This window comes from Lactuca serriola, chromosome 5, assembly GCF_051521515.1.
Source record: "Lactuca serriola cultivar US96UC23 chromosome 5, Lser_US96UC23_V15, whole genome shotgun sequence".
NCBI lineage: Eukaryota > Viridiplantae > Streptophyta > Magnoliopsida > Asterales > Asteraceae > Lactuca > Lactuca serriola.
The window spans coordinates 313,849,190-313,868,918 of NC_136412.1; the positions used below are offsets into that span (position 1 = coordinate 313,849,190).

At 32.9% G+C, this 19,729-nt stretch overlaps 4 protein-coding genes across 4 annotated transcripts; all 4 read right to left on the reverse strand.

Annotated features, from left to right (window-relative positions):
- Window positions 1–727: 727 nt before the first annotated feature.
- LOC145050803 (mannan endo-1,4-beta-mannosidase 4-like) lies at window positions 728–2,666 on the reverse strand. The gene is made up of 5 exons (XM_078998997.1): window positions 2,352–2,666; window positions 1,957–2,154; window positions 1,719–1,841; window positions 1,336–1,538; window positions 728–1,124 (listed from the first exon to the last, which is right to left on the reverse strand). Exons 1-5 carry the CDS (start codon window positions 2,664–2,666, stop codon window positions 728–730), a joined length of 1,236 nt encoding a protein of 411 aa, XP_078855123.1.
- A 3,209-nt stretch (window positions 2,667–5,875) lies between these two features.
- On the reverse strand, window positions 5,876–7,814 carry LOC145050806 (mannan endo-1,4-beta-mannosidase 4-like). The gene is made up of 5 exons (XM_078998998.1): window positions 7,500–7,814; window positions 7,105–7,302; window positions 6,867–6,989; window positions 6,484–6,686; window positions 5,876–6,272 (listed from the first exon to the last, which is right to left on the reverse strand). The coding sequence occupies exons 1-5, from the start codon at window positions 7,812–7,814 to the stop codon at window positions 5,876–5,878; spliced, it is 1,236 nt and encodes a 411-aa protein (XP_078855124.1).
- Window positions 7,815–11,023: 3,209 nt separating this feature from the next.
- LOC145050807 (mannan endo-1,4-beta-mannosidase 4-like) lies at window positions 11,024–12,961 on the reverse strand. The gene is made up of 5 exons (XM_078998999.1): window positions 12,647–12,961; window positions 12,253–12,450; window positions 12,015–12,137; window positions 11,632–11,834; window positions 11,024–11,420 (listed from the first exon to the last, which is right to left on the reverse strand). Exons 1-5 carry the CDS (start codon window positions 12,959–12,961, stop codon window positions 11,024–11,026), a joined length of 1,236 nt encoding a protein of 411 aa, XP_078855125.1.
- A 3,210-nt stretch (window positions 12,962–16,171) lies between these two features.
- LOC145050808 (mannan endo-1,4-beta-mannosidase 4-like) lies at window positions 16,172–18,110 on the reverse strand. Its single transcript, XM_078999000.1, has 5 exons — window positions 17,796–18,110; window positions 17,401–17,598; window positions 17,163–17,285; window positions 16,780–16,982; window positions 16,172–16,568 (listed from the first exon to the last, which is right to left on the reverse strand). The coding sequence occupies exons 1-5, from the start codon at window positions 18,108–18,110 to the stop codon at window positions 16,172–16,174; spliced, it is 1,236 nt and encodes a 411-aa protein (XP_078855126.1).
- Window positions 18,111–19,729: the final 1,619 nt, after the last annotated feature.

Below are 19,729 nucleotides of genomic sequence, written 5' to 3' on the forward strand. Positions count from 1 at the left end.
TCTTTTTTTTTTTGAATAGAATAAACCTGATCGTTTAACATTTTGCCCAAATTAAGGAAAAAGTTTTTTAATTGGGAAAGACAGATTATATGATTTTCCCAAAATAACGAGACTTTTTTTTAAAAAAAAAAGATTTATGAATTTATCAAAAAAAAATTCCAAAATAATGAGACTTTTTAGTATAAAACTCGGGAAAATATTTGTTCATTTAAGTATCACCACCCCAAAGGCACAAGTGTAATACAAAATTTAGGTCAAAAATCTTGATATTTAATGATATATCATGACCTATATCCCTTATCAACTAATATTAATATTCCTCTCGTCGATGATCTGCGATCAAAAAGTGGTTTGAATACATATAAAAGGATTCACATATGTTGACGTGACTTGTGTGTTTGATAGACAAAATATTTATAACATTAAGAAAAGATAGACAAAAGCTAAGAAAACACATAAAAATACCTTACATATATTACCATATTTAGATAAAAAGGAAATGCATCAATTTTCCCACTTCGTCCAACAATACTGAGTTGAAGTTACCCGCGGTACAACATTACTAATAGGGTGGAACTATTTTGTTTCATGCAAAATGGTTGCTACCTCTATCTTTATTTTCATTTCACTATTTAAACTTCACATTTTCTAAAGGTAAGTAACGCGGCAGAGAGAAATATCATTTTATCTCGAAAGGGATAATTATTTGTTCAGGAACCCAACATAATTATTTTTCAACAGCAACGGGAGAGAACTGTAGGTTGGTTGAAGAGTCGAGTGATGAAATTCTTTGAGACTGTATGGCAATTATTGCAGCAGTGGAGGGGTTTTGGTCAAAGAAAACTTGGTACCCGTCACCCCAGTTATCCATTCCTTCCGCCATGACTTGCCAAAAAGTTGTACCTGAACACGACCCCCGGTTTCTTGCACTTTCATAGGCCGTGTTGAATATCCCACCAAAGTACTCATCCCTTGCTTCTACGGTGTAACCTGAAGACCAAGAGGACTTGCCAAATTCTGCAATCAGTAAAGGTTTTCTCAAGATGGAATCACAATCCTCAATATGTGCATTAATCCATTTTTCAACAAATTTAGCTCGAGCTTCATCGCTAGCTCCCGGAACCCTAAGTCAAAAATCGAAATACCCACATATGTTATTCAATAAAATTAAATAACATAAAAGATTGTTTTAGTTATAAATAAGAAACATGCATTTCATGAAACATTTTTAGGATGCTAACTACGTTCGGGTGTTGGCTAGCGTGACATGCAAAGTATATATACGAACAAAAGCATTGTGATGGAGTTTATATGTCGGTATAGACTCGATCATACCATTGGTCGGGATACAGATGGATTGTAGCAAAATCCACATTGTTGACGCCGTTGTTTGTAATGAAGTCGGTCCCTACTTCATAGCCCGGATTGTTTTGCTTCTTTTCAGGCATTGATTCCCCATAAAACCCTTCAAGTCCGATTTCGAGAAGATGGTTCTTATCAATGGACTTTATTTCAGCTGCCATTTCTACTATCCATTCCTGCACAAAGAAGAGATACCGATGGTTATAGGTTATGCACCATATAGTTTAATAAAAAACCAGTTTCCTCTATGTACTCCTATCATTTGAAAGTAAAAGATTTCCTTCTTTCTAGATAATTGATTCGGGCATTTTCTCATATGAACAACTTAACTGTGAGAAAACAGAGAAAACAAGAACCTGTAGAAATTTCCCTGATAGATCAGACTGGCAGCGGGGTTCGTTCATTAGCTCCCATGCAAAGATGGTGGAATCATCCTTGTAGTCAACCCCGGTGATTGAGTTGCGTCTCGTAAGAATGGTCTGTAGCAAAACAGTATTTGCAACATGCTCAAATTTTTTGACAAAATGCACATACAGCTGTTGTAGAAAATTTTTGTGATATAATGGAAACATTGTTTCCCAAACATATATATACCTTCAAATGATTCTTATAATATCCTTTAACTACAACGTTAGTAAAGAAATCATCATCACTATTCAAGTATTGTCCCCCATGATCCCTTGCCCACTGAACATATTGTTTTTTACCTCCAAAATCATCCCAGTTATTAACCAAGCTGAGAATCAAGTGAATCCCATACTTTTTCGCTTCTGATATCACAAAATCCAATCCCTGGAATGAAAATGTGTGGATGGTTATCACAAGTAACATAAAACAGAGGTGTTAAAGTGTTTGTGATCTTGATTATTACTAACTTTTATTTCAATATGTCCGTGTCGATTTGTCGTATGGTTGATAAGATATTACTTTTTAATGTTTACAGATCATGTTGAATAAAAAATAGAGGCTAAAATAATAGATAAAGTTACCTTAAACATGTCCTCATTGTAAAAACCGGGAGAGGTTTGCAGGGGTTTGTTGCCACCATCACTAAAAGCCCATGTCCTAACCAGGTTCATTCCTATCTTGGAAGATTCTTGAAATGCATCTGTGACCTTCACCCTTGTAGATGGATCAGAAGCCATACACATTAACCAGTAGGCGTTAAAGCCATTAAAATACAACGGCTTTCCATTAACCATGAAATGATGTGTCCTTGTCTCCACAAAACTATCATTAATGGTTGACAGGTGGCATTTACCCTTGCAATCTCCTTTTAGAACTGCATTTCCTTTTCCTGGCATGGTTAACAAATCGCTAATCTTTAATAGTGGATATATGAAATAGGAAAGTTAGTAACCAATGTTTAGAGTAATGGATGGAAAGTAGTGTGTTTTCTCTTGTCTGCTTAGCTCGTCGAGAATTTATATCGCATGTCTTGTTACCAATCTAGTTGGAAGTGGGGACATCATCATATTTATTCTGTAACTTAACGATACATATGCATCATCATTCATAAGGAATGACAAGCGACTTTGCGATGCCCATGCACGGTGCCATACTTTTGGTTGTAAGACACACAAACATTTGTTACTCCAAATGAAAAAGCAAAAGAAAAAATGATACTGCTTTTTCAAATACTGTTGCAGGTATGTTATGTTTGGATACTAGATCCTTGTGCATAATCTGCCATTAAAAGATTAGCTTTTAGTCGAGTTCCAAACATAAAAAATATGTTGACCAAACGAATTGTATTTAGAGATTCGAAGATGGTACTAGATTCTTTTCAAATACTATAATATTTTGTTCCTCCATACATTAGAGACCACATGTGCTTGAAAAATAAATATATAAAAATAAAAAACAAAAAGCCCAAAATAAACGCACAAGTCGTTGCTTGTGCATGAAAAACTAGGTACATTTTGATTATTTATTTATTTATTTCTCCACTCTTCCAAACCATTTTGTCGTTTTTTCGGGTTCCTTTTTTCATACGTTGAAATCTAGGATGTGACTTTCTTACGTTAACGCATCACCATTCATGGGGCATTTGGTTTCCTTATTTGACTTTTTAACGTCATATAGCAAATATATATTAAATTTTATGTTGAATTTTCCTGTTGATAGTTTTTATCACGTGTATTCTCCAAATGGAATTTGTATCAAAGTAGATGTTATGTATGTTGCACACATCACTTTTGCATGTGAATTTATATTGATGATGTCATGTTTTGTTTTCATGTAGTTAATGTAATAACAAGTGGTTGAGTAGCATGACATATAGCAAGTGGATGTATTGTAATCTAAACATAACTCGCTTTGCTTGTGTACGAGGTGTTCTCTGTTATAATAAAACATCCGATAGATGTTTGGGGTTCCAAAACCTATCATAATAGGCAATGTAACTGCTTAGAAGGAAATTCGATAGATCTTAAACCAATACTTTTAGAAGACTAGTGAGGAAACACTCCCTTATCATTTTTTATGTGTTCGTGCATCGATACTAAGTAGTGTATGATTACTCATTAATTAAAGTTTATTCAGACTACACTTGTACACATTACATATATTATAAATCTTTGGTGATAAATGCTAGATGTTTATAAAAATGACCCTCACCTTATATTAATTAATTTAATCGATATTAATGTTAATTATAAAGAAAATTATGAAAATTATAAATATAAAATTAAACAAACAATTGTTAGGTTTAAGACTGCATGCCTAAGATAAACATTGCACCAAAATGTCCACCCAATATTGATAAAGTGTATTTCAAAGGTATGACTAAAAAGTTTACAGTCGCTTGAGGGCCTAAGGCTTACAATGCACCAAAATTTATTCCCAATATTGATTAAGGATATTTCAAAGGCACGACTAAACCTTAAGTTTATAGTTGCTGATATAACCTTGCGATCGAAAATAAAGCAGGAATTTTTGAACTCCAGTTAATTTGAGTTCCCTATTATATAATCTTGTAGGCAAATGAGAAATAATCAGTTTAGTTCTTCTACGAGCCCAGTTGTATTAATCAATGATTTTACTTATTATATTGAGAAAACAACCTCATAATTGGAAAGGTTTCATGAAAAATGATCATCATAATTCTGAGTTTGCTGACATAAATATTCATATTATAGATTACAATAAAAGTAACATTTCTGCCAAGACCCTAATATATGTGTATTAATAATGATTTATGTATTTGTTTAAAAAAATTGGATTTTAGATTACCAAAAAATAACATTTGCGCCAAGACACCAACATATGTGTTAATTACTCCTTAAGACTATATTTTCTTCACCAGCATACGTAACTTAATCATTTATCTTCTTTATTAGGAGTTTGATGTCAAAAATAACTTAAATAGTTTTGAATTGATCTTCTTTTGTTTGTTACAACATAGGTAATATTGGTTAAAACATGAATTAGTATTCTACAAATTATATTGAAATAGGTTTAGTGGCATATTAACAAGATGTTTTTTTTTTGGTTTAAATCACTTGGAAAAAGTCATCCAATAGCTTTATACATTCCCCCTGTCTCTCACACACAGACACACACATACATATACACACACACACATTTCGGTCGGTATTAAGTAATGGTTTGTTTAAGTATCACAACTCCCACAAACATAATTTTAATTCAAAATCAAGATCTAAAGGCATAATAATCATTGGTATATCATGACTTATATCCTTTGTCAAGCAATATTAATAGGATAAGTATGCATTTCATGCAGAAAGGTCTAATTATTTTGAGATTTTTTTTGATAAAGTCCTAAATCTTTTTTTTTGAATAGAATAAACCTGATCGTTTAACATTTTGCCCAAATTAAGGAAAAAGTTTTTTAATTGGGAAAGACAGATTATATGATTTTCCCAAAATAACGAGACTTTTTTTTAAAAAAAAAAGATTTATGAATTTATCAAAAAAAAATTCCAAAATAATGAGACTTTTTAGTATAAAACTCGGGAAAATATTTGTTCATTTAAGTATCACCACCCCAAAGGCACAAGTGTAATACAAAATTTAGGTCAAAAATCTTGATATTTAATGATATATCATGACCTATATCCCTTATCAACTAATATTAATATTCCTCTCGTCGATGATCTGCGATCAAAAAGTGGTTTGAATACATATAAAAGGATTCACATATGTTGACGTGACTTGTGTGTTTGATAGACAAAATATTTATAACATTAAGAAAAGATAGACAAAAGCTAAGAAAACACATAAAAATACCTTACATATATTACCATATTTAGATAAAAAGGAAATGCATCAATTTTCCCACTTCGTCCAACAATACTGAGTTGAAGTTACCCGCGGTACAACATTACTAATAGGGTGGAACTATTTTGTTTCATGCAAAATGGTTGCTACCTCTATCTTTATTTTCATTTCACTATTTAAACTTCACATTTTCTAAAGGTAAGTAACGCGGCAGAGAGAAATATCATTTTATCTCGAAAGGGATAATTATTTGTTCAGGAACCCAACATAATTATTTTTCAACAGCAACGGGAGAGAACTGTAGGTTGGTTGAAGAGTCGAGTGATGAAATTCTTTGAGACTGTATGGCAATTATTGCAGCAGTGGAGGGGTTTTGGTCAAAGAAAACTTGGTACCCGTCACCCCAGTTATCCATTCCTTCCGCCATGACTTGCCAAAAAGTTGTACCTGAACACGACCCCCGGTTTCTTGCACTTTCATAGGCCGTGTTGAATATCCCACCAAAGTACTCATCCCTTGCTTCTACGGTGTAACCTGAAGACCAAGAGGACTTGCCAAATTCTGCAATCAGTAAAGGTTTTCTCAAGATGGAATCACAATCCTCAATATGTGCATTAATCCATTTTTCAACAAATTTAGCTCGAGCTTCATCGCTAGCTCCCGGAACCCTAAGTCAAAAATCGAAATACCCACATATGTTATTCAATAAAATTAAATAACATAAAAGATTGTTTTAGTTATAAATAAGAAACATGCATTTCATGAAACATTTTTAGGATGCTAACTACGTTCGGGTGTTGGCTAGCGTGACATGCAAAGTATATATACGAACAAAAGCATTGTGATGGAGTTTATATGTCGGTATAGACTCGATCATACCATTGGTCGGGATACAGATGGATTGTAGCAAAATCCACATTGTTGACGCCGTTGTTTGTAATGAAGTCGGTCCCTACTTCATAGCCCGGATTGTTTTGCTTCTTTTCAGGCATTGATTCCCCATAAAACCCTTCAAGTCCGATTTCGAGAAGATGGTTCTTATCAATGGACTTTATTTCAGCTGCCATTTCTACTATCCATTCCTGCACAAAGAAGAGATACCGATGGTTATAGGTTATGCACCATATAGTTTAATAAAAAACCAGTTTCCTCTATGTACTCCTATCATTTGAAAGTAAAAGATTTCCTTCTTTCTAGATAATTGATTCGGGCATTTTCTCATATGAACAACTTAACTGTGAGAAAACAGAGAAAACAAGAACCTGTAGAAATTTCCCTGATAGATCAGACTGGCAGCGGGGTTCGTTCATTAGCTCCCATGCAAAGATGGTGGAATCATCCTTGTAGTCAACCCCGGTGATTGAGTTGCGTCTCGTAAGAATGGTCTGTAGCAAAACAGTATTTGCAACATGCTCAAATTTTTTGACAAAATGCACATACAGCTGTTGTAGAAAATTTTTGTGATATAATGGAAACATTGTTTCCCAAACATATATATACCTTCAAATGATTCTTATAATATCCTTTAACTACAACGTTAGTAAAGAAATCATCATCACTATTCAAGTATTGTCCCCCATGATCCCTTGCCCACTGAACATATTGTTTTTTACCTCCAAAATCATCCCAGTTATTAACCAAGCTGAGAATCAAGTGAATCCCATACTTTTTCGCTTCTGATATCACAAAATCCAATCCCTGGAATGAAAATGTGTGGATGGTTATCACAAGTAACATAAAACAGAGGTGTTAAAGTGTTTGTGATCTTGATTATTACTAACTTTTATTTCAATATGTCCGTGTCGATTTGTCGTATGGTTGATAAGATATTACTTTTTAATGTTTACAGATCATGTTGAATAAAAAATAGAGGCTAAAATAATAGATAAAGTTACCTTAAACATGTCCTCATTGTAAAAACCGGGAGAGGTTTGCAGGGGTTTGTTGCCACCATCACTAAAAGCCCATGTCCTAACCAGGTTCATTCCTATCTTGGAAGATTCTTGAAATGCATCTGTGACCTTCACCCTTGTAGATGGATCAGAAGCCATACACATTAACCAGTAGGCGTTAAAGCCATTAAAATACAACGGCTTTCCATTAACCATGAAATGATGTGTCCTTGTCTCCACAAAACTATCATTAATGGTTGACAGGTGGCATTTACCCTTGCAATCTCCTTTTAGAACTGCATTTCCTTTTCCTGGCATGGTTAACAAATCGCTAATCTTTAATAGTGGATATATGAAATAGGAAAGTTAGTAACCAATGTTTAGAGTAATGGATGGAAAGTAGTGTGTTTTCTCTTGTCTGCTTAGCTCGTCGAGAATTTATATCGCATGTCTTGTTACCAATCTAGTTGGAAGTGGGGACATTATCATATTTATTCTGTAACTTAACGATACATATGCATCATCATTCATAAGGAATGACAAGCGACTTTGCGATGCCCATGCACGGTGCCATACTTTTGGTTGTAAGACACACAAACATTTGTTACTCCAAATGAAAAAGCAAAAGAAAAAATGATACTGCTTTTTCAAATACTGTTGCAGGTATGTTATGTTTGGATACTAGATCCTTGTGCATAATCTGCCATTAAAAGATTAGCTTTTAGTCGAGTTCCAAACATAAAAAATATGTTGACCATACGAATTGTATTTAGAGATTCGAAGATGGTACTAGATTCTTTTCAAATACTATAATATTTTGTTCCTCCATACATTAGAGACCACATGTGCTTGAAAAATAAATATATAAAAATAAAAAACAAAAAGCCCAAAATAAACGCACAAGTCGTTGCTTGTGCATGAAAAACTAGGTACATTTTGATTATTTATTTATTTATTTCTCCACTCTTCCAAACCATTTTGTCGTTTTTTCGGGTTCCTTTTTTCATACGTTGAAATCTAGGATGTGACTTTCTTACGTTAACGCATCACCATTCATGGGGCATTTGGTTTCCTTATTTGACTTTTTAACGTCATATAGCAAATATATATTAAATTTTATGTTGAATTTTCCTGTTGATAGTTTTTATCACGTGTATTCTCCAAATGGAATTTGTATCAAAGTAGATGTTATGTATGTTGCACACATCACTTTTGCATGTGAATTTATATTGATGATGTCATGTTTTGTTTTCATGTAGTTAATGTAATAACAAGTGGTTGAGTAGCATGACATATAGCAAGTGGATGTATTGTAATCTAAACATAACTCGCTTTGCTTGTGTACGAGGTGTTCTCTGTTATAATAAAACATCCGATAGATGTTTGGGGTTCCAAAACCTATCATAATAGGCAATGTAACTGCTTAGAAGGAAATTCGATAGATCTTAAACCAATACTTTTAGAAGACTAGTGAGGAAACACTCCCTTATCATTTTTTATGTGTTCGTGCATCGATACTAAGTAGTGTATGATTACTCATTAATTAAAGTTTATTCAGACTACACTTGTACACATTACATATATTATAAATCTTTGGTGATAAATGCTAGATGTTTATAAAAATGACCCTCACCTTATATTAATTAATTTAATCGATATTAATGTTAATTATAAAGAAAATTATGAAAATTATAAATATAAAATTAAACAAACAATTGTTAGGTTTAAGACTGCATGCCTAAGATAAACATTGCACCAAAATGTCCACCCAATATTGATAAAGTGTATTTCAAAGGTATGACTAAAAAGTTTACAGTCGCTTGAGGGCCTAAGGCTTACAATGCACCAAAATTTATTCCCAATATTGATTAAGGATATTTCAAAGGCACGACTAAACCTTAAGTTTATAGTTGCTGATATAACCTTGCGATCGAAAATAAAGCAGGAATTTTTGAACTCCAGTTAATTTGAGTTCCCTATTATATAATCTTGTAGGCAAATGAGAAATAATCAGTTTAGTTCTTCTACGAGCCCAGTTGTATTAATCAATGATTTTACTTATTATATTGAGAAAACAACCTCATAATTGGAAAGGTTTCATGAAAAATGATCATCATAATTCTGAGTTTGCTGACATAAATATTCATATTATAGATTACAATAAAAGTAACATTTCTGCCAAGACCCTAATATATGTGTATTAATAATGATTTATGTATTTGTTTAAAAAAATTGGATTTTAGATTACCAAAAAATAACATTTGCGCCAAGACACCAACATATGTGTTAATTACTCCTTAAGACTATATTTTCTTCACCAGCATACGTAACTTAATCATTTATCTTCTTTATTAGGAGTTTGATGTCAAAAATAACTTAAATAGTTTTGAATTGATCTTCTTTTGTTTGTTACAACATAGGTAATATTGGTTAAAACATGAATTAGTATTCTACAAATTATATTGAAATAGGTTTAGTGGCATATTAACAAGATGTTTTTTTTTTGGTTTAAATCACTTGGAAAAAGTCATCCAATAGCTTTATACATTCCCCCTGTCTCTCACACACAGACACACACATACATATACACACACACACATTTCGGTCGGTATTAAGTAATGGTTTGTTTAAGTATCACAACTCCCACAAACATAATTTTAATTCAAAATCAAGATCTAAAGGCATAATAATCATTGGTATATCATGACTTATATCCTTTGTCAAGCAATATTAATAGGATAAGTATGCATTTCATGCAGAAAGGTCTAATTATTTTGAGATTTTTTTTGATAAAGTCCTAAATCTTTTTTTTTGAATAGAATAAACCTGATCGTTTAACATTTTGCCCAAATTAAGGAAAAAGTTTTTTAATTGGGAAAGACAGATTATATGATTTTCCCAAAATAACGAGACTTTTTTTTAAAAAAAAAAGATTTATGAATTTATCAAAAAAAAATTCCAAAATAATGAGACTTTTTAGTATAAAACTCGGGAAAATATTTGTTCATTTAAGTATCACCACCCCAAAGGCACAAGTGTAATACAAAATTTAGGTCAAAAATCTTGATATTTAATGATATATCATGACCTATATCCCTTATCAACTAATATTAATATTCCTCTCGTCGATGATCTGCGATCAAAAAGTGGTTTGAATACATATAAAAGGATTCACATATGTTGACGTGACTTGTGTGTTTGATAGACAAAATATTTATAACATTAAGAAAAGATAGACAAAAGCTAAGAAAACACATAAAAATACCTTACATATATTACCATATTTAGATAAAAAGGAAATGCATCAATTTTCCCACTTCGTCCAACAATACTGAGTTGAAGTTACCCGCGGTACAACATTACTAATAGGGTGGAACTATTTTGTTTCATGCAAAATGGTTGCTACCTCTATCTTTATTTTCATTTCACTATTTAAACTTCACATTTTCTAAAGGTAAGTAACGCGGCAGAGAGAAATATCATTTTATCTCGAAAGGGATAATTATTTGTTCAGGAACCCAACATAATTATTTTTCAACAGCAACGGGAGAGAACTGTAGGTTGGTTGAAGAGTCGAGTGATGAAATTCTTTGAGACTGTATGGCAATTATTGCAGCAGTGGAGGGGTTTTGGTCAAAGAAAACTTGGTACCCGTCACCCCAGTTATCCATTCCTTCCGCCATGACTTGCCAAAAAGTTGTACCTGAACACGACCCCCGGTTTCTTGCACTTTCATAGGCCGTGTTGAATATCCCACCAAAGTACTCATCCCTTGCTTCTACGGTGTAACCTGAAGACCAAGAGGACTTGCCAAATTCTGCAATCAGTAAAGGTTTTCTCAAGATGGAATCACAATCCTCAATATGTGCATTAATCCATTTTTCAACAAATTTAGCTCGAGCTTCATCGCTAGCTCCCGGAACCCTAAGTCAAAAATCGAAATACCCACATATGTTATTCAATAAAATTAAATAACATAAAAGATTGTTTTAGTTATAAATAAGAAACATGCATTTCATGAAACATTTTTAGGATGCTAACTACGTTCGGGTGTTGGCTAGCGTGACATGCAAAGTATATATACGAACAAAAGCATTGTGATGGAGTTTATATGTCGGTATAGACTCGATCATACCATTGGTCGGGATACAGATGGATTGTAGCAAAATCCACATTGTTGACGCCGTTGTTTGTAATGAAGTCGGTCCCTACTTCATAGCCCGGATTGTTTTGCTTCTTTTCTGGCATTGATTCCCCATAAAACCCTTCAAGTCCGATTTCGAGAAGATGGTTCTTATCAATGGACTTTATTTCAGCTGCCATTTCTACTATCCATTCCTGCACAAAGAAGAGATACCGATGGTTATAGGTTATGCACCATATAGTTTCATAAAAAACCAGTTTCCTCTATGTACTCCTATCATTTGAAAGTAAAAGATTTCCTTCTTTCTAGATAATTGATTCGGGCATTTTCTCATATGAACAACTTAACTGTGAGAAAACAGAGAAAACAAGAACCTGTAGAAATTTCCCTGATAGATCAGACTGGCAGCGGGGTTCGTTCATTAGCTCCCATGCAAAGATGGTGGAATCATCCTTGTAGTCAACCCCGGTGATTGAGTTGCGTCTCGTAAGAATGGTCTGTAGCAAAACAGTATTTGCAACATGCTCAAATTTTTTGACAAAATGCACATACAGCTGTTGTAGAAAATTTTTGTGATATAATGGAAACATTGTTTCCCAAACATATATATACCTTCAAATGATTCTTATAATATCCTTTAACTACAACGTTAGTAAAGAAATCATCATCACTATTCAAGTATTGTCCCCCATGATCCCTTGCCCACTGAACATATTGTTTTTTACCTCCAAAATCATCCCAGTTATTAACCAAGCTGAGAATCAAGTGAATCCCATACTTTTTCGCTTCTGATATCACAAAATCCAATCCCTGGAATGAAAATGTGTGGATGGTTATCACAAGTAACATAAAACAGAGGTGTTAAAGTGTTTGTGATCTTGATTATTACTAACTTTTATTTCAATATGTCCGTGTCGATTTGTCGTATGGTTGATAAGATATTACTTTTTAATGTTTACAGATCATGTTGAATAAAAATAGAGGCTAAAATAATAGATAAAGTTACCTTAAACATGTCCTCATTGTAAAAACCGGGAGAGGTTTGCAGGGGTTTGTTGCCACCATCAATAAAAGCCCAAATCCTAACCAGGTTCATTCCTATCTTGGAAGATTCTTGAAATGCATCTGTGACCTTCACCCTTGTAGATGGATCAGAAGCCATACACATTAACCAGTAGGCGTTAAAGCCATTAAAATACAACGGCTTTCCATTAACCATGAAATGATGTGTCCTTGTCTCCACAAAACTATCATTAATGGTTGACAGGTGGCATTTACCCTTGCAATCTCCTTTTAGAACTGCATTTCCTTTTCCTGGCATGGTTAACAAATCGCTAATCTTTAATAGTGGATATATGAAATAGGAAAGTTAGTAACCAATGTTTAGAGTAATGGATGGAAAGTAGTGTGTTTTCTCTTGTCTGCTTAGCTCGTCGAGAATTTATATCGCATGTCTTGTTACCAATCTAGTTGGAAGTGGGGACATCATCATATTTATTCTGTAACTTAACGATACATATGCATCATCATTCATAAGGAATGACAAGCGACTTTGCGATGCCCATGCACGGTGCCATACTTTTGGTTGTAAGACACACAAACATTTGTTACTCCAAATGAAAAAGCAAAAGAAAAAATGATACTGCTTTTTCAAATACTGTTGCAGGTATTTTATGTTTGGATACTAGATCCTTGTGCATAATCTGCCATTAAAAGATTAGCTTTTAGTCGAGTTCCAAACATAAAAAATATGTTGACCAAACGAATTGTATTTAGAGATTCGAAGATGGTACTAGATTCTTTTCAAATACTATAATATTTTGTTCCTCCATACATTAGAGACCACATGTGCTTGAAAAATAAATATATAAAAATAAAAAACAAAAAGCCCAAAATAAACGCACAAGTCGTTGCTTGTGCATGAAAAACTAGGTACATTTTAATTATTTATTTATTTATTTCTCCACTCTTCCAAACCATTTTGTCGTTTTTTCGGGTTCCTTTTTTCATACGTTGAAATCTAGGATGTGACTTTCTTACGTTAACGCATCACCATTCATGGGGTATTTGGTTTCCTTATTTGACTTTTTAACGTCATATAGCAAATATATATTAAATTTTATGTTGAATTTTCCTGTTGATAGTTTTTATCACGTGTATTCTCCAAATGGAATTTGTATCAAAGTAGATGTTATGTATGTTGCACACATCACTTTTGCATGTGAATTTATATTGATGATGTCATGTTTTGTTTTCATGTAGTTAATGTAATAACAAGTGGTTGAGTAGCATGACATATAGCAAGTGGATGTATTGTAATCTAAACATAACTCGCTTTGCTTGTGTACGAGGTGTTCTCTGTTATAATAAAACATCCGATAGATGTTTGGGGTTCCAAAACCTATCATAATAGGCAATGTAACTGCTTAGAAGGAAATTCGATAGATCTTAAACCAATACTTTTAGAAGACTAGTGAGGAAACACTCCCTTATCATTTTTTATGTGTTCGTGCATCGATACTAAGTAGTGTATGATTACTCATTAATTAAAGTTTATTCAGACTACACTTGTACACATTACATATATTATAAATCTTTGGTGATAAATGCTAGATGTTTATAAAAATGACCCTCACCTTATATTAATTAATTTAATCGATATTAATGTTAATTATAAAGAAAATTATGAAAATTATAAATATAAAATTAAACAAACAATTGTTAGGTTTAAGACTGCATGCCTAAGATAAACATTGCACCAAAATGTCTACCCAATATTGATAAAGTGTATTTCAAAGGTATGACTAAAAAGTTTACAGTCGCTTGAGGGCCTAAGGCTTACAATGCACCAAAATTTATTCCCAATATTGATAAAGGATATTTCAAAGGTACGACTAAACCTTAAGTTTATAGTTGCTGATATAACCTTGCGATCGAAAATAAAGCAGGAATTTTTGAACTCCAGTTAATTTGAGTTCCCTATTATATAATCTTGTAGGCAAATGAGAAATAATCAGTTTAGTTCTTCTACGAGCCCAGTTGTATTAATCAATGATTTTACTTATTATATTGAGAAAACAACCTCATAATTGGAAAGGTTTCATGAAAAATGATCATCATAATTCTGAGTTTGCTGACATAAATATTCATATTATAGATTACAATAAAAGTAACATTTCTGCCAAGACCCTAATATATGTGTATTAATAATGATTTATGTATTTGTTTAAAAAAATTGGATTTTAGATTACCAAAAAATAACATTTGCGCCAAGACACCAACATATTTGTTAATTACTCCTTAAGACTATATTTTCTTCACCAGCATACGTAACTTAATCATTTATCTTCTTTATTAGGAGTTTGATGTCAAAAATAACTTAAATAGTTTTGAATTGATCTTCTTTTGTTTGTTACAACATAGGTAATATTGGTTAAAACATGAATTAGTATTCTACAAATTATATTGAAATAGGTTTAGTGGCATATTAACAAGATGTTTTTTTTTTGGTTTAAATCACTTGGAAAAAGTCATCCAATAGCTTTATACATTCCCCCTGTCTCTCACACACAGACACACACATACATATACACACACACATTTCGGTCGGTATTAAGTAATGGTTTGTTTAAGTATCACAACTCCCACAAACATAATTTTAATTCAAAATCAAGATCTAAAGGCATAATAATCATTGGTATATCATGACTTATATCCTTTGTCAAGCAATATTAATAGGATAAGTATGCATTTCATGAAGAAAAGTCTAATTATTTTGAGATTTTTTTTGATAAAGTCCTAAATCTTTTTTTTTTGAATAGAATAAACCAGATTGTTTAACATTTTGCCCAAATTAAGGAAAAAGTTTTTTTAATTGGGAAAGACAGATTATATGATTTTCCCAAAATAACGAGACTTTTTTGTTAAAAAAAAAGATTTATGAATTTATCAAAAAAAAAATTCCAAAATAATGAGACTTTTTAGTATAAAACTCGGGAAAATATTTGTTCATTTAAGTATCACCACCCCAAAGGCACAAGTGTAATACAAAATTTAGGTCAAAAATCTTGATATTTAATGATATATCATGACCTATATCCCTTATCAACTAATATTAATATTCCTCTCGTCGATGATCTGCGATCAAAAAGTGGTTTGAATACATATAAAAGGATTTACATATGTTGACGTGACTTGTGTGTTTGATAGACAAAATATTTATAACATTAAGAAAAGATAGACAAAAGCTAAGAAAACACATAAAAATACCTTACATATATTACCATATTTAGATAAAAAGGAAATGCATCAATTTTCCCACTTCGTCCAACAATACTGAGTTGAAGTTACCCGCGGTACAACATTACTAATAGGGTGGAACTATCTTGTTTCATGCAAAATGGTTGCTAGCTCTATCTTTATTTTCATTTCACTATTTAAACTTCACATTTTCTAAAGGTAAGTAACGCGGCAGAGAGAAATATCATTTTATCTCGAAAGGGATAATTATTTGTTCAGGAACCCAACATAATTATTTTTCAACAGCAACGGGAGAGAACTGTAGGTTGGTTGAAGAGTCGAGTGATGAAATTCTTTGAGACTGTATGGCAATTATTGCAGCAGTGGAGGGGTTTTGGTCAAAGAAAACTTGGTACCCGTCACCCCAGTTATCCATTCCTTCCGCCATGACTTGCCAAAAAGTTGTACCTGAACACGACCCCCGGTTTCTTGCACTTTCATAGGCCGTGTTGAATATCCCACCAAAGTACTCATCCCTTGCTTCTACGGTGTAACCTGAAGACCAAGAGGACTTGCCAAATTCTGCAATCAGTAAAGGTTTTCTCAAGATGGAATCACAATCCTCAATATGTGCATTAATCCATTTTTCAACAAATTTAGCTCGAGCTTCATCGCTAGCTCCCGGAACCCTAAGTCAAAAATCGAAATACCCACATATGTTATTCAATAAAATTAAATAACATAAAAGATTGTTTTAGTTATAAATAAGAAACATGCATTTCATGAAACATTTTTAGGATGCTAACTACGTTCGGGTGTTGGCTAGCGTGACATGCAAAGTATATATACGAACAAAAGCATTGTGATGGAGTTTATATGTCGGTATAGACTCGATCATACCATTGGTCGGGATACAGATGGATTGTAGCAAAATCCACATTGTTGACGCCGTTGTTTGTAATGAAGTCGGTCCCTACTTCATAGCCCGGATTGTTTTGCTTCTTTTCAGGCATTGATTCCCCATAAAACCCTTCAAGTCCGATTTCGAGAAGATGGTTCTTATCAATGGACTTTATTTCAGCTGCCATTTCTACTATCCATTCCTGCACAAAGAAGAGATACCGATGGTTATAGGTTATGCACCATATAGTTTCATAAAAAACCAGTTTCCTCTATGTACTCCTATCATTTGAAAGTAAAAGATTTCCTTCTTTCTAGATAATTGATTCGGGCATTTTCTCATATGAACAACTTAACTGTGAGAAAACAGAGAAAACAAGAACCTGTAGAAATTTCCCTGATAGATCAGACTGGCAGCGGGGTTCGTTCATTAGCTCCCATGCAAAGATGGTGGAATCATCCTTGTAGTCAACCCCGGTGATTGAGTTGCGTCTCGTAAGAATGGTCTGTAGCAAAACAGTATTTGCAACATGCTCAAATTTTTTGACAAAATGCACATACAGCTGTTGTAGAAAATTTTTGTGATATAATGGAAACATTGTTTCCCAAACATATATATACCTTCAAATGATTCTTATAATATCCTTTAACTACAACGTTAGTAAAGAAATCATCATCACTATTCAAGTATTGTCCCCCATGATCCCTTGCCCACTGAACATATTGTTTTTTACCTCCAAAATCATCCCAGTTATTAACCAAGCTGAGAATCAAGTGAATCCCATACTTTTTCGCTTCTGATATCACAAAATCCAATCCCTGGAATGAAAATGTGTGGATGGTTATCACAAGTAACATAAAACAGAGGTGTTAAAGTGTTTGTGATCTTGATTATTACTAACTTTTATTTCAATATGTCCGTGTCGATTTGTCGTATGGTTGATAAGATATTACTTTTTAATGTTTACAGATCATGTTGAATAAAAAATAGAGGCTAAAATAATAGATAAAGTTACCTTAAACATGTCCTCATTGTAAAAACCGGGAGAGGTTTGCAGGGGTTTGTTGCCACCATCACTAAAAGCCCAAATCCTAACCAGGTTCATTCCTATCTTGGAAGATTCTTGAAATGCATCTGTGACCTTCACCCTTGTAGATGGATCAGAAGCCATACACATTAACCAGTAGGCGTTAAAGCCATTAAAATACAACGGCTTTCCATTAACCATGAAATGATGTGTCCTTGTCTCCACAAAACTATCATTAATGGTTGACAGGTGGCATTTACCCTTGCAATCTCCTTTTAGAACTGCATTTCCTTTTCCTGGCATGGTTAACAAATCGCTAATCTTTAATAGTGGATATATGAAATAGGAAAGTTAGTAACCAATGTTTAGAGTAATGGATGGAAAGTAGTGTGTTTTCTCTTGTCTGCTTAGCTCGTCGAGAATTTATATCGCATGTCTTGTTACCAATCTAGTTGGAAGTGGGGACATCATCATATTTATTCTGTAACTTAACGATACATATGCATCATCATTCATAAGGAGTGACAAGCGACTTTGCGATGCCCATGCACGGTGCCATACTTTTGGTTGTAAGACACACAAACATTTGTTACTCCAAATGAAAAAGCAAAAGAAAAAATGATACTGCTTTTTCAAATACTGTTGCAGGTATGTTATGTTTGGATACTAGATCCTTGTGCATAATCTGCCATTAAAAGATTAGCTTTTAGTCGAGTTCCAAACATAAAAAATATGTTGACCAAACGAATTGTATTTAGAGATTCGAAGATGGTACTAGATTCTTTTCAAATACTATAATATTTTGTTCCTCCATACATTAGGGACCACATGTGCTTGAAAAATAAATATATAAAAATAAAAAACAAAAAGCCCAAAATAAACGCACAAGTCGTTGCTTGTGCATGAAAAACTAGGTACATTTTGATTATTTATTTATTTATTTCTCCACTCTTCCAAACCATTTTGTCGTTTTTTCGGGTTCCTTTTTTCATACGTTGAAATCTAGGATGTGACTTTCTTACGTTAACGCATCACCATTCATGGGGCATTTGGTTTCCTTATTTGACTTTTTAACGTCATATAGCAAATATATATTAAATTTTATGTTGAATTTTCCTGTTGATAGTTTTTATCACGTGTATTCTCCAAATGGAATTTGTATCAAAGTAGATGTTATGTATGTTGCACACATCACTTTTGCATGTGAATTTATATTGATGATGTCATGTTTTGTTTTCATGTAGTTAATGTAATAACAAGTGGTTGAGTAGCATGACATATAGCAAGTGGATGTATTGTAATCTAAACATAACTCGCTTTGCTTGTGTACGAGGTGTTCTATGTTATAATAAAACATCCGATAGATGTTTGGGGTTCCAAAACCTATCATAATAGGCAATGTAACTGCTTAGAAGGAAATTCGATAGATCTTAAACCAATACTTTTAGAAGACTAGTGAGGAAACACTCCCTTATCATTTTTTATGTGTTCGTGCATCGATACTAAGTAGTGTATGATTACTCATTAATTAAAGTTTATTCAGACTACACTTGTACACATTACATATATTATAAATCTTTGGTGATAAATGCTAGATGTTTATAAAAATGACCCTCACCTTATATTAATTAATTTAATCGATATTAATGTTAATTATAAAGAAAATTATGAAAATTATAAATATAAAATTAAACAAACAATTGTTAGGTTTAAGACTGCATGCCTAAGATAAACATTGCACCAAAATGTCTACCCAATATTGATAAAGTGTATTTCAAAGGTATGACTAAAAAGTTTACAGTCGCTTGAGGGCCTAAGGCTTACAATGCACCAAAATTTATTCCCAATATTGATAAAGGATATTTCAAAGGTACGACTAAACCTTAAGTTTATAGTTGCTGATATAACCTTGCGATCGAAAA

Bases quoted from the DNA above. Each gene is read 5' to 3' on its own strand.
- LOC145050803 (XM_078998997.1), bottom strand. From the start codon at position 2,666: ATGCCAGGAAAAGGAAATGCAGTTCTAAAAGGAGATTGCAAGGGTAAA. The intron at 2,155-2,351 runs GTAACTTTATCT...TTTTCATTCCAG, and splicing joins ACAATGAGGACATGTTTAAG to GGATTGGATTTTGTGATATC. The intron at 1,539-1,718 runs GTTCTTGTTTTC...TTCTTTGTGCAG, and splicing joins TATCAGGGAAATTTCTACAG to GAATGGATAGTAGAAATGGC.
- LOC145050808 (XM_078999000.1), bottom strand. From the start codon at position 18,110: ATGCCAGGAAAAGGAAATGCAGTTCTAAAAGGAGATTGCAAGGGTAAA. The intron at 17,599-17,795 runs GTAACTTTATCT...TTTTCATTCCAG, and splicing joins ACAATGAGGACATGTTTAAG to GGATTGGATTTTGTGATATC. The intron at 16,569-16,779 runs GTATGATCGAGT...TTTTTGACTTAG, and splicing joins CATCTGTATCCCGACCAATG to GGTTCCGGGAGCTAGCGATG.
- LOC145050806 (XM_078998998.1), bottom strand. From the start codon at position 7,814: ATGCCAGGAAAAGGAAATGCAGTTCTAAAAGGAGATTGCAAGGGTAAA. The intron at 6,687-6,866 runs GTTCTTGTTTTC...TTCTTTGTGCAG, and splicing joins TATCAGGGAAATTTCTACAG to GAATGGATAGTAGAAATGGC. The intron at 6,273-6,483 runs GTATGATCGAGT...TTTTTGACTTAG, and splicing joins CATCTGTATCCCGACCAATG to GGTTCCGGGAGCTAGCGATG.
- LOC145050807 (XM_078998999.1), bottom strand. From the start codon at position 12,961: ATGCCAGGAAAAGGAAATGCAGTTCTAAAAGGAGATTGCAAGGGTAAA. The intron at 12,138-12,252 runs GTATATATATGT...GTTTTGCTACAG, and splicing joins ATTATAAGAATCATTTGAAG to ACCATTCTTACGAGACGCAA. The intron at 11,421-11,631 runs GTATGATCGAGT...TTTTTGACTTAG, and splicing joins CATCTGTATCCCGACCAATG to GGTTCCGGGAGCTAGCGATG.